General features: G+C 41.9%; 1 protein-coding gene across 2 annotated transcripts in view; it reads left to right on the top strand.

Annotated features, from left to right (window-relative positions):
* The window catches only part of CD40 (CD40 molecule), a 121,942-nt gene extending 109,567 nt beyond the window's left edge, over nt 1-12,375 (top strand). For both annotated transcript variants that reach the window (XM_085619355.1, XM_085619356.1), the window contains exons 8-11: nt 5,810-5,847; nt 8,950-8,985; nt 9,839-9,874; nt 11,142-12,375. In XM_085619355.1, the coding sequence (XP_085475481.1) occupies nt 5,810-5,847; nt 8,950-8,985; nt 9,839-9,874; nt 11,142-11,282 (251 nt within the window). In that variant the 3' untranslated portion in view covers nt 11,283-12,375. The remainder of the gene's footprint in view (nt 1-5,809; nt 5,848-8,949; nt 8,986-9,838; nt 9,875-11,141) is intronic.
* Nucleotides 12,376-13,011: the final 636 nt, after the last annotated feature.

The following is a 13,011-nucleotide window of genomic DNA, read 5'->3' as shown; positions in this document are numbered from 1 at the left end:
TACGATAGCTGCATTTACAAATTCCACATTAAGCTCATGTGGATTATTCTTAGGAAAATACCATAGACCTAAAATATGATCACTGCAAACTCAAATCTCCTAAAGAAACGTAGGTGGGCAAGGCATACAAACCAGGAGTTCTGTTACAGCAATAAAGAATATGAGCATCCAGATTTGATGTTCAGAAACTTCCCTCTTGCATTTCCCTCTTGCATTTCCCTTTAGTTATAGGGTAACCCAGAATGAATGCACATTCGCAAAGGACAATGAATCAGAACAGCAGAGTCAAGGCAAATTTGTTAATTTGGTTTATCAGATTAATGGAAACAATTGCATTAAGAAATGTGGCATTCAGATTTTGTATTCAGATTAAATGTATTAAATCAAATAACCAAAATCGAGATTTCAGGAAAGTAAGAAGATTCAGAAAAGGGCAGTCTCACTCAGCTGAGGTAGACCCCTAGGCACACACAGCAATGTGCATCAGTATGGATAGGTAGCCTGTTAAGTCTTTAGCAAAGACTTATTCAAGGAAGTTCAGCAAAGTTCCAAGTCGCCTCTCCAGTCCGATTAGACAGAGATATGTCTATGTCCACTACTGTAACTCCAAGGGTCACAGCGGCTCGAATGGAACTCTCGGCTCTCGCTTCACTCGAAAAACTTGCAGAAAAGGCAGCAGATGAAGCTCGGAAAAGCATCTTCCTCAAAAAAGCAGCGGCTCTCCAGATTCCCTTAGGATAGGCAATTATACTCAGTTAGTTCTGGGGTGACACCTCCTGGCATCACTTCAGTTTGTCAGACCACTTAGTCCATTGGTCAGTTCATATAGGATGAGTGTGATGTGACAGTAAAAATGACACAAAATCCAGAAAAAACAGGTGGATCGATCACGCAGTTCCTTAAGTTATTCAACATGCAACACAGTGAACAAAGGCACATTGAGGAAAGGACATAGCAAGTTGAAAGGGGCACTTTCCCAGGCAGCAGTTCTGAACTGTTGCAATAAAAGTAATAAGTGCTCTACGTGTACATGAGAAGTCAAAGGAAACAGTTATTAATTCATTACTACTGGCAATAGTATGGAATGTTCCCATAGACTTTGGTTTTCCCAGTCAACAAATTCACTCTAAGAACAAGACCTACATGATATTAAGCTAATATACAGCAAAGTCATATTAATAGTGAATCATACATTTAAAAGAAAATCAAAGCATATAAGTTCAAATATATCATTAATGCACTAATAATCATTTCAATATGGTTGGAATTAATTTATATAGGGTATCCATGATTTTTTTATTATACCAACGTGTACATATAACTAATATTTCATCCAAACATTTTTGTTTATAATCTTAATCATTAATGTACATATGAAATACATTTCTAGAGACGTTTCATGAAAGCATGGTTAATGATTGTGCAACACCTATTTTTCTTTTGTAATTTTCAGTGTACACGGTATTGCATGCAATGTCACCATGTATTCATTTTTCACATAAAAAACAAGCTAATTCATATTGTTTTCAATTTAGTCTTATTGATGTTCACACTCGCATATGAATATCCAGTTGATTAGCGATAAACTGTGATGTGAGAATTTACCATTTTACATATATCTAGCACATGTTAAGAAAATTATATATTTGTATTAATACATTCACACTATATTATTTCAACAAGTAATATATATCTAATCTACCTTACTTCTGCATGCTTTTACGATGCAGTAACTATGTTTCATATTATTTGTGTCATTTTTCACAATGTGTAACCTGCACAGGTTTGCTACTTTCTCACAAAAAGGTGTCATAGATCCTTTCTTTGTCATAAAATCCCTTTGATGTAATCTCTGCTCTAGCAAAACCTTAGATGCAGTGTGCCATAAACAAGAATCAGTGTTATCTTTAGGAGTACCCTGGCATATATAATCCACATTATTACTCCTTGCTGGAGAGCTTTAATGCCAGATATGCGCCCCATGTCTTCAAATCGGGCAGTGCTTAATGTAAGCCGGTGGTTTCTGGTGCTCGGCACCGGCACTTAATTGGCAACATCGGCACTTGTGCAGTCTGCCATAAGGTGGCGCTGTCTGGCTAATTTAGAGATGGCTACAACAACAGTTAATTATTAATTTAATATACATTACAAATGTCTGTTACCTGCAGCCCAAGTCATTCTTATAGCTTTGGGGGCCTGAAATAGTCCGAATTGCCACACTTGTAGAAGTGTGATGGTTAGTAGTTGTGTTGTTGCTATCATTAGCAGCAGGGCAGGGTCAATGTGTGGTGCTAGCTGCAGTGGCCTCCTGATGAGAGACCAGGCACTTAATCTTTTACAAATTACGCACTGAAATCAGGCCTGTAATGTACAAGTGTGTAACTAACAGTTGGTAAAGCCTGCAGCAGTAGGCAAAATGAATGAGCTAGTATGGAAAGTAGAATGCTCGGATCTACCCTAAAATCAGAAGGTTTAGTTTGCAAACAATATATCTTTGGAACCAAACAATGGGCCCGGTTCACAGAACTAACTTAAGACAAAATCCTAAACTTACTAATTTTGAGTAACTTACTCATTTTGGTATTCACAGAAGGCACTTACTCTTTGATGAGTAAGTGCCTTCTGTGAATACCAAAATGGTAGTAAGTTACTAAAAATGAGTAAGTTACTCATTTTGGGATTCACAGAGGGCACTTACTCACCAATGAGTAAGTGCCTTATGTGAATGCCAAAATGAGTAAGTACCTTCATTGAATACCAAAATGAGTAAGTGTCTTCTGTGAATACCAAAATGGTAGTAAGTTACTAAAAATGAGTAAGTTACTCATTTTGGGATTCACAGAGGGCACTTACTCACCAATGAGTAAGTGCCTTATGTGAATGCCAAAATGAGTAAGTACCTTCATTGAATACCAAAATGAGTAAGTGTCTTCTGTGAATACCTAAATGGTAGTGAGTTTAGGATTTAGTTTTAAGTTAGTTCTGTGAATCGGGCCCAATGTATTCTGCAACCATATTTGTTTTGTTAGCAAAAATAAGAACATCAGGGAGGCAAATTCACCATCCGCTATGTAAATGCAGGATATTTTCTGGAGAGTGGAAACGTGTTAAAAACAGCTCTACAATTTTAATTAAGTCCGAGATGAGTTATCAAATAATTCTGTTTTAGGGAGCATGATCTTAAGTGGAAATATTTGTGTATTAGTTATGCAGAAGCTGACAAGCCAGAAAAAAAATGCTTTTGAACAGAACGTGCTGCACTTCCCGCCTCCTCCTCCCTCCTATGAATCTTATCGGAACAATTTTCGCAGTTTTTCACAAATATGGATTGCGTTTGACCCTCCGGCATGTGTTACCCCCTTTAGTTGAGCATGATGTGCGCGCATCAAGATTGTGTCATTGAGCACAAATTATTTTCTTCAGGCGTTTCCTTTCCCTCGCATCCTGATAAATTACAGTGCTTGCCTAAGCTAAATAAATCTAATTTCAAATGTTTATCTCTGGCTAACAAATGGAAGTTGACTGAAAATGTAATTGCTGCGTGGTGGATGCAGAAAGGCAATTGCAGCAACAACAAAAAAACACACGAATCAGGACTGGAGTTTGAGGCTGAGAAACCTGTTGAAACAAATATAAAACACAGTCTTGGTGACAGGGCTATCAGGGGCGCCAGAGATTCAGGGATTCAAAATGGAGAAAACCGGCGCCATACCATGGGCCTGAATTAATGTCTGATTACAAGTTGCGAGTAATTTTGGGAGGTTACCCAGTGCTTGAAATAGAAAAATAGAGCTGCAGATACCCTGTACCAGAGTACCTGCTTGTTGCCGAGAAGTGTCGGTACTCTCCAATTTAAAGAATTACTCCTCTCTTGAAAAGTGCAGGCACTCTCGCTCTCAAAATAAAAAAGTGCCGGTACGCAGTACGGCTTATTTAAAGCATTGGTAATAACACATCAGGTAAATACTGATCCCACTAGGTGCAGTATTTACTATGAGAGTAATACCACGTGTTTTCCGCCATTCCCCGCTGCAAAACTCTGACTGTGGGGCAAGTTCCCCTGCACTAATTCAGGCTGTTTTTTCCTGGCACGATTTGACTGGGGGTGGAGAGGACCTGCAGTTTTGCCCACACATAATGTAATTGTGATTGAGTGAAAATTCCTGTAGGTTCCTGATTGCAACGAGGGCTTTAAGGTTGAGTGTTAACAAAAGTCCTCAGATTCTGGAGGAAATGCAGAATTGGGAATGGAAAGTACTGTTATGATGAAGGAAACGCCATTAATGGATTCTCCTCTAGACAGCGGCAGGGCTGGGCCGGCTGGGGCCGGTTTTGTCACTGGGGGCCGGTTTTGCAGCAGTGCTGCAATATCTGCCCCTTGTAACAAAAGCGGGAGCGGTGCTTCTTGCTAGCCACAACCCCCTCCCTAGGGCTGGTCCAGCAGCAATCTGCCAGGGCTGGTTGCTGTTCCCAGTCCGGCCCTGGACAGTGACATAGCTAGACCTTTTGCCACCCATGGCGGTCAGGATGTTTGCAGCCCAGCGCCGGCTGCAGTGAGTGGGGGGGCGATGGTCCATGCGATTGCTTCCTGCAATGCCCGTAGGTAAGGGGGACACCCCCCTCTGTTGCTATGCCACTGCCTCCAGATTACGTTTGATCTTCTTTTGGGGGGCAAACACGGGACACACACACACACACCCCACACACACACACGCACACACACACACACACACACACACACACATGCGTTGCATTGAATCATGCACTAATTTGATTTATTCCTTTTGAGAAGAAATTGAAGTTTTAGATGCTGATGTGGAAAGACTCACATTTGATTGGTTAATACCTACACCAGCAAGTATGTCTTTGCCAAATTGATTTACAAATAAGTGGTGCAACGCAGAGCAGCAAGCAAAGTTGCAGCACTGCACTCTGTTGCATCACCTGGAGACAGCAGAACTGCCCTATATCTTGAAGGAAATTGTGCAGTTCTGCACTCTCCATGCACTGGCACACTTTGTGCTGCAAAGCCAACACAGGAACCATTGTACCATAGTGCTGGGGTATCAGCGTTGCGGTCAGGATAGTTTTTGTGAAGGAAGAGGTACTTTCCTCCACAAAAACTATCCTTTGAAGCGATTTCCGTTTTGTATGCTGCAGAATGCAGCATGCATTGAAAAAGCAAATAATCGGTCAATTAGGATATTTCTGCTTGTTATGCCAGCCTTAGGCAGGTGCACCATTTCGGCCCAAATCCATGTCTAAAAGTCTTTGTAGATATGGGTTTGCGTCCAAATCCGTGGATTGGTGCACTGAGTGATCATGCACCACTCATGGAACGCCTTCCTAGTGCAAGGTTACGCAAGGCGTTGCGTTGATACTTAAAAAAAAAAAAAAAAAAAAAGAGCACAAATAGCCACTTGCATTTCTTTGTAAATGCCAAAACCATTTTGTGGTGGTGTGCGTTAAAAAGTAATGTAACCCCAATACAAAACCTTTGCGAAATAGCGCCATAGTTTTTTGGTTTGTGAATGTGAAATCGATTCCATATTAAAGTGAGGTTAAACTGCAGTCAATCAATGACTACCATTAATTACCTAAAACCCAGTTGGTTTGCTTGCGCTCTCTTAATTACTTATACCCCTGGATAAGTCAGTAGCCCAATTGCCAAATTAGTTTACCTATAAACCCCATGCCCTAATGAATCTGGGCTACAGGATGTTATCCCACAATGGTGGGATTTATTCATTGTTAGGGAATGTAATCAAAGTGTTCTTTGTGGTGACATTTAACTATTTTTCTTTTTCAGTCCGATCGAAGTGCGTGGCGTTATTCGGGAAGAACCCGGTAAGTGGTCTTAAGAAGTGTCACTAATCATCAATACCTCATTTTCTCACCAGCCAGTGCCAAGTCCTGCCAACCAGTAAGTGCTGTGACAATCATTAGCAAGTACCCCACCAAAATGCACCCTCAACATTGTCAGTCATTAACAGGCTTATTTACAATCATCAGTCTGATCGGTGCAAGTCAATAACAGCATCCACCGGCCAGAAGCATTCCCCCTGCCAGTCAATAATAATTGCCAGTCAATATTAATTGTACCATTTATTGGCACCACCCAAGCTAATCAATAATAAGCACCCTTTCAAAATTAGTGGCAAAATCATATTAAATTGGCGTGCACCCTGTCTGTCTGCAAAAAGTCTTCTTCCAACAGATAAGTTATCAAACATCAATATGAACCCTTCAATCAATATCATTTGTCACGTTTGTCCGGCCTATCCCGCCAATCAGCAGCACCTAGTTCTGGATGATAAGTAGCTTAGATTCACTCTGTGAATGAAGGTGCTGTACTTCCTTAGCCTTGCTCTCTTTTACAATCCGATTGTTCAATTCTCTTCCTCTTTTTTACCCTATCATTTTTCTGACCAATAGCAGCAAGAACCATAGGTGCCCCCTTTTAAAACATTTTTTTTTTATATAGCGCAAACTCAACCAGAAGGTATCGGAGCACTTTACATGAGCACCGGTTGCGTTACAGATGGACACATTCATTGTGGGGAGATTAAGTGATTTGCCCAGAATCACAGGATGTTGAGCGTCCCTGCTGAGACTTGAATCTGGGTCGGTCCCCAGGTTCGAGGTCGACCACTGTAGCCTTGAGACCACATCCGCTCCTTCAGTAACTAAGGCATTTACTTCTCTTTGTGCCTCACCAGCTATGTTCAGCATCACTTAATCATAGATGACAACAATCAGTTTTTCTGCCTACTGATTTCCAAAGCCGGCTCATTGTGAATCAGGTTGAAGACACTTGGTTGGCCTCACTTTGTCTTATCTTCGGAATAGGACATTTTGTATGTTCCCAAGAGAGACCTGCTATCTCCTGAAATCCGTGTGCTCGAAATCTAGCCGTCAGAGGGGACTCAGACACTTTCGGCCTCAACTAGTGTAATTACATGCTGACGCTCATTTGTATCGTTCATCCTTTACCTGGCTTTAAGGTCATTCTTCAGGATCTTCCTGATTTGTTGTCTGTTCCTCCATTACTTACTCTAACCATTTGTATCTGGTAGGGATTGTGTTGCAGGTTTGTGAAAATATCACGCAGCACAATGCAGCAAGACAACTTTTTGCACTGCGTGATGGGGAGAGAGCAGGAGTGTGCCATATCTACTAGGGTATAATGCATTCCTTCTTTCTCCCTGCGCTGTCGCACTGAGAGCTGCCTAGCGCCAACGCAGGCACCTATGCACCATGGTGCAAGGGTGACTGCGCTACAGGCAGGATTGTTTTTGTGCAGGAAGGGAGGCTTTTCCACTTTCTATGTGTGCTGCAGATTTCAGCATATGTAGAAAGAGGAAATAACGAGGGGAAATTAAGATATTTCCTCTTCTTACGCCTCTGGTGGGAAGGCATATCGTTTTGCCTCAATCCCAGGTTTCTTTCCCTTAGCAAATCTGGGATTGCATCGAAATCCACCAATGGAACGCCTTTTTAATGCAATGTAACGCAGGGCAGCAATTTGCGTTACCTTTCGTTACTCTGGATTTGCTAAGCCATGCAGAGCACACACACTGGCTTTGCATGGCCTAGTAAATCTCACCTAAGCCCTTGAGTTGCCTTCTGTGACACATGGGCAATGCAAGAGCTTAGTAAATCTGGCCAAAGGTTTGCAGCACACTATACATAATTCAATTTTAACTCTGCCACTCAGTAACAAAATGTCTGCCAAGCATCACCAAGTGAACTGCCCAGCAACACTGATTCTTCACTCTGAGCTCTGTTCTATCTCCTGCGTCCCCACTAGCTGGTTGTCTCTCTGTCTTATGACATTTGATCTCCCTGTTGTTCCACCTTCCTTTCTCTTTCATCACTCTCCACCCTCATTAGACCCCTCCTTTCTCGGCTGTAATTACAGCTCTCTGTTGGAGACATGCTCATACTTTCACAAGTCCATGCTTGGTTTTATATAATGCTCCTGTTGTCTTCCCAGTGACTTCTTAACTTATCTACTACCCCTTGCTTCATCTCCTGTTGCCCTTGTTTTTTTTCTCCTGTGACTCCTTTTCTTTCTGCCACTTATATTCTTCTTTTTCCTCTTCTTATCCTTTATTTGTAGGCCTTCGCTCTGGTGTTACCTTTTGATTTTATTAAACGTATATGTAAATTATACTTACAGGTTCTTTCAGTCAGCCCACTTCATCCCTTAGTCTGCAACTGTGTTATTCACACTTTTGTATCCACCTACTACAGCATACAGTATGGGGCAGTGGGTCAGCCCACTTGCGACATTGGCTAAGTTTACTGTGCACGCTGGAATTCTGCCCCCTCACCAGGAGCGCATCCACACACAAAGTATTTCCCTTAAGAGCCTGGGACTACTATGGCAATGTGTGTGTTTTTGAGACATAGAAAATGCTTTAACTTTTAGCCAATGTTTTATTTTCCAGCAGCGTCCACAACAATAAAGTTTTGCAAAACCCATGACAAAAACAAACAAGCATTGGCAATGCCAAAAGACTGGCAGAGAACAACAAACCCGCTGGCTTTACCAATGCTTCTGTTCCTGTGACCCCTTGATTTATGCCCTTAAGCCGCTGCATTCCATGCTCTAACCCCTTGCTTTATCTTTTTTGAAACTTTACTTTATCTCTGGTAGCTTCCTGTTTCTTTGCTCATGCTTTCTCTTGCTCCATAGCTCTACCATACTCTCTATCCCGGGTGCCAGCTCACTCTTATTTGATCTCTGCTTTCTCTCATGTGACCCCTCAGACTCTTGTGAGCTCTCTTTCACCTGTTGCCTTTATGATTACTCCCTGCCCCCTTACTTCTGTGCACACTGCTTTCTGTCCTGTGATCTCAGCTTGTTTACCTGTGAACAGTGCCTCTGTTCTATCCCTTACTCAAGACCCTTTGTAATTCTGTGTCTATCTTCATATTACACAGGAGAATCCAAATGACAAAGTGCTGGAGATTCCTCAGGTAAATATTTATTTGATATCTTCTATTTCATAGCCCATTTACTCTTCTCTTTACGTTACTGTGACCCTTGCGAGTTGTAGCCCCAAGTCTCTCCGTTTTGCTTTCAGCTCTGGTGACCTTGCGCCCTATGCTGTATTATTTCCCATTGACCTTGAGCATACTCTGCTATGATACTGTACTGTGTCCTCTGGACCAAGTGCTCTTTGTCCTGGGATGCTGTGCTGTTCCTCTTTATCTGGTGCACTTGTTCAGTGATGCTATGCTGTTATTTCTTTAGCTTGTGCCCCTTTACCTGGGATGCTCTATTTCCTCTTGCCTTGTGCCCTCTCCCCTGTCATAATACCCTTTCCTATTGACCTCGTGCCTTTTCCTCTGTGACTCTGTGCTCTTTCTTTATGCCACTGCTCTTTTTTGTCACCTTGTATCTTGTCTTGTCTCATAAACGTTTTTCTCGTGGCACTTCCCTTTTTCTAGTGTTCATTTCACCCTTGGTCCTTTGAATTTGTCTGCGATTGTATAGGTCAGGTTTTTGACAGCTCAGTTGTCAAGCAGATCTTTTGTTTACAATATGTTTCTTTGCTCATGCTTTCTCTTGCTCCATATCTCTGCCATACTCTCTATCCTGTGAGCCAGCTCACTCTTATTTGATCTCTGCTTTCTCTCATGTGACCCCTCAGACTCTCTTGTGAGCTCTCTTTCACCTGTGGCCTTTATGATTTCTCCCTGCCCCCTTACTTCTGTGCACACTGCTTTCTGTCCTGTGAACTCAGCTTGTTTACCTGTGTACAGTGCCTCTGTTCTTTCCCTTACTCAAGACCCTTTGTAATTCTGTGTTTATTTTCATATTACACAGGATAATCCAAATGGCACAGTGCTGGAGATTCCTCAGGTAAATATTTATTTGATATCCTCTATTTCATAGCCCATTTCCTCTTCTCTTTACATTACTGTGACCCTTCAAGTTGTAACCCCAAGTCTCTATTTTGCTGTTAGCTCTGGTGACCTTGCGCCATATGCTGTATTATTTCCCATTGACCTTGAGCATACTCTGCTATGATACTGTACTGTGTCCTCTGGACCAAGTGCTCTTTGTCCTGGGATGCTGTGCTGTTCCTCTTTATCTGGTGCACTTGTTCAGTGTTGCTGTGCTGTTATTTCTTTAGCTTGTGCCCCTTTACCTGGGATGCTCTATTTCCTCTTGCCTTGTGCCCTCTCCCCTGTGATAATACCCTTTCCTATTGACCTTGTGCCTTTTCCTCTGTGACTCTGTGCTCTGTCTTTATGCCTCTGCTCTTTTTGTCACCTTGTATCTTGTCTAGTGTCTCATAAACTTTTTTCTCGTGGCACTTCCCTTTTTCTAGTGTTCATTTCACCCTTGGTCCTTTGAATTTGTCTGTGATTGTGTAGGTCAGGTTGTAGAACAGCTCAGTTGTCAAGTAGATCTTTTGTTTACAATATATTTAAAGTAGGCTTCGACTCCACCCCTATCAAGCATTGGCTTTTTTTGACCAGCCTCTTTCACCAATTGGCTTGATACTTTGTCATTCACATCTTGGGTGAGGTCACTAGAGTATTCCTCTCCTACCTAATATGATTGAGTTTATCTTTTTTTCCGCCACTCAAGTGTTTGCATTGATATGCATGAGGGACTACTTTACAACTATAGCCATCTGTCTTCACTTCCGTTGGCTCCCTCTCATGTGTCCCACTCTAATGTGCCAATCCCTAAAGCATTAGCACATTAAACCCCTGCCCATTGGCTTTGCAGTGCTACTTTGCTCTTTTTCCTGTGCACCGTTTCACTGTTAACTACATGGCACTTTCCCTGCAAACCTTGCCTTTACATTTAACATTTAACCACTCACTCACTTTCTTTTGTCATATTCGGCTATGGGCATTGCGCTGTATTCTTGTGATGCCACACGTTTCTTATGACTCCATCCTGTTTCCTGTGACACAACACTTTTCTCTCTGATTCTACTCTCACATCTTATGACTCCATGCTTTATCATTTCTTAAGCAATGTCATTTTTCAGTAATCTCCTTTCTATTGCTGCTCTGCTGTTTCCAAATTTAGTTGATGAACTTTGCTCACTCCCCTCCTAGTTGTTGCTGTGATCTAACCTTTTTACTAATCCTTCCTTATCCGAATACAGGAAATAAATAAGACGCCACCAGAGGAGGAAGATGAGAGAACAATATTCATCCACCAAGGAAATCCTGTCCAAGAGAGCCATGGGGAGCAGGAAGTTGGGAAAGACAGTCACTTACCCGAGCAAGAGGACTCAGGATGCTGATGAGGAGCACCACCTCACAGTGCCCAGGAGGCGGAACATATGAATGTTGCTTGCCTGCTCTGCTTCATTGAGTCAGGCGTATAGAAGGAGGCGTCCAGGTGGATCTTCTCACAAGTTTGTATTGGCATAGTGGTCATTAACCAAATGAAAGAGTGGTTCATTGGCCACCTGTGCCCCATCCTCTAGGCTGTACTGGCTTACTTAGAGCTAGAGCTTGCATGGGTCCACCAACTCTTCCTCTTTCCACTATCAAGCCAAAGATTTACCAGTCACAAACAGTTCAGTGCAATAATGCTTTTAGCATGGATGAAGATGAAAGCATTGCTAGGGCTCAGTTGTGCATGACACCTCTTCTGTGGCACTTATCTCCCAAAGTTACAGATGGAAACGAATGGTTGGATCACAGTGGTACTTCTGGAGGAGAATGGGGAATGAGATTGGAACCTGGGCTGTGGTGCAGCATGCATGGGCTGATGGTGGTATCCTAGCCTACCTTTTTAGGCATGCACCATAATCTCAGTGTGCACCACTGGACGTCTGCTCATAGCAGTCTGGAGAAAACCACAAACTGCAGTGCAGAAAGAGCAGTAAGTTTGCTCTGACCCTTGCTCAGATCTTCTTCTGTTACAAAGTCAGCACTCACTGGCCTGCTGACCCACCGATGACCCCCAGGTATAAAGGTGCAGCCCCTGCTGCACTCCAGGCAGGAGGAGAGCTGCCTCTCGTGTCGCTTTTCTCTGCCATTGTCTTCTAACACCCTTCATGTTCTCTTGTTTTGTGTTCTTGGCTTCCTTCTCGCTGCAGTTTCCTTCCACTCTTATTTAAGGCATTATGAGAACCTATTTATTAATACCAAAAGAAAATTATGTAACTAATTACCGTTAGTCATTCTCAGCATCCCCATCTTTAAAGATGTTAAACTATGTATATACTTCCTTAATTGAACAATAATGAATAATGTATGGATATGTATTTATGGCTTTGCTTGGTGGCATGCTAGGTGAATAAAATGTGTGATTATAAATGGAGGGGAATATGTAGATAATAATGTTTACACAGTTTGTTCTTCAATAAATAATACTCTTCCATTTCATAATCTGGATATTCCTTATTTTCATCTTGCAAAGCTGAAGTTTGTTAGCCACTATCTCACTTCTTAGCCACAACTGTGTGAAAAGAGCTTCCACATATGGGTGATGAACAGCCGAGAAGCCAATCTTTAACTTATGATATTACTAAACTCTACTGCTATTGTTATAGTACTGAAATATGCAGCTTTAAATCCCAGATATTAAAGTGCTCAATACAGAAGAATGACAGGACTAGGCAATCAATGGCTTTTATAGTAAATATCATAACCCTGATAATGAGATTGGAAATATTCTTCCATCATCCATTTATTTAGTAATATTATCGGTCCCTTGCTCACTGTGCCACTGGATTCAAGCTAGCCTGGCTGATGACGGATAATACCCCGAAACTGGTCCCATATCTGTGAAATCTCTTTGCTCTTCTCCAACTCTTCTATTGATATCACTTAATACCTCTTTTTAGTGCAAATCTCAAATCAGAAATATAGCAATGCTCTTCTGCTCTCAGTGCAAAAGTACCAATAATGGCTACCCTTCCCACTTTGCTCTCACTGATACTACTATACTTAACAAATCATAAGCCCCCTTTCATCCTTTTCTTTTGTTATACCAATTCTAAATGGTCAGAATTGTTTTCT

This window comes from Triturus cristatus, chromosome 7 (assembly GCF_964204655.1).
Source record: "Triturus cristatus chromosome 7, aTriCri1.1, whole genome shotgun sequence".
Taxonomy (NCBI): domain Eukaryota; kingdom Metazoa; phylum Chordata; class Amphibia; order Caudata; family Salamandridae; genus Triturus; species Triturus cristatus.
This window is presented reverse-complemented; position numbering and strand designations above follow the sequence as displayed.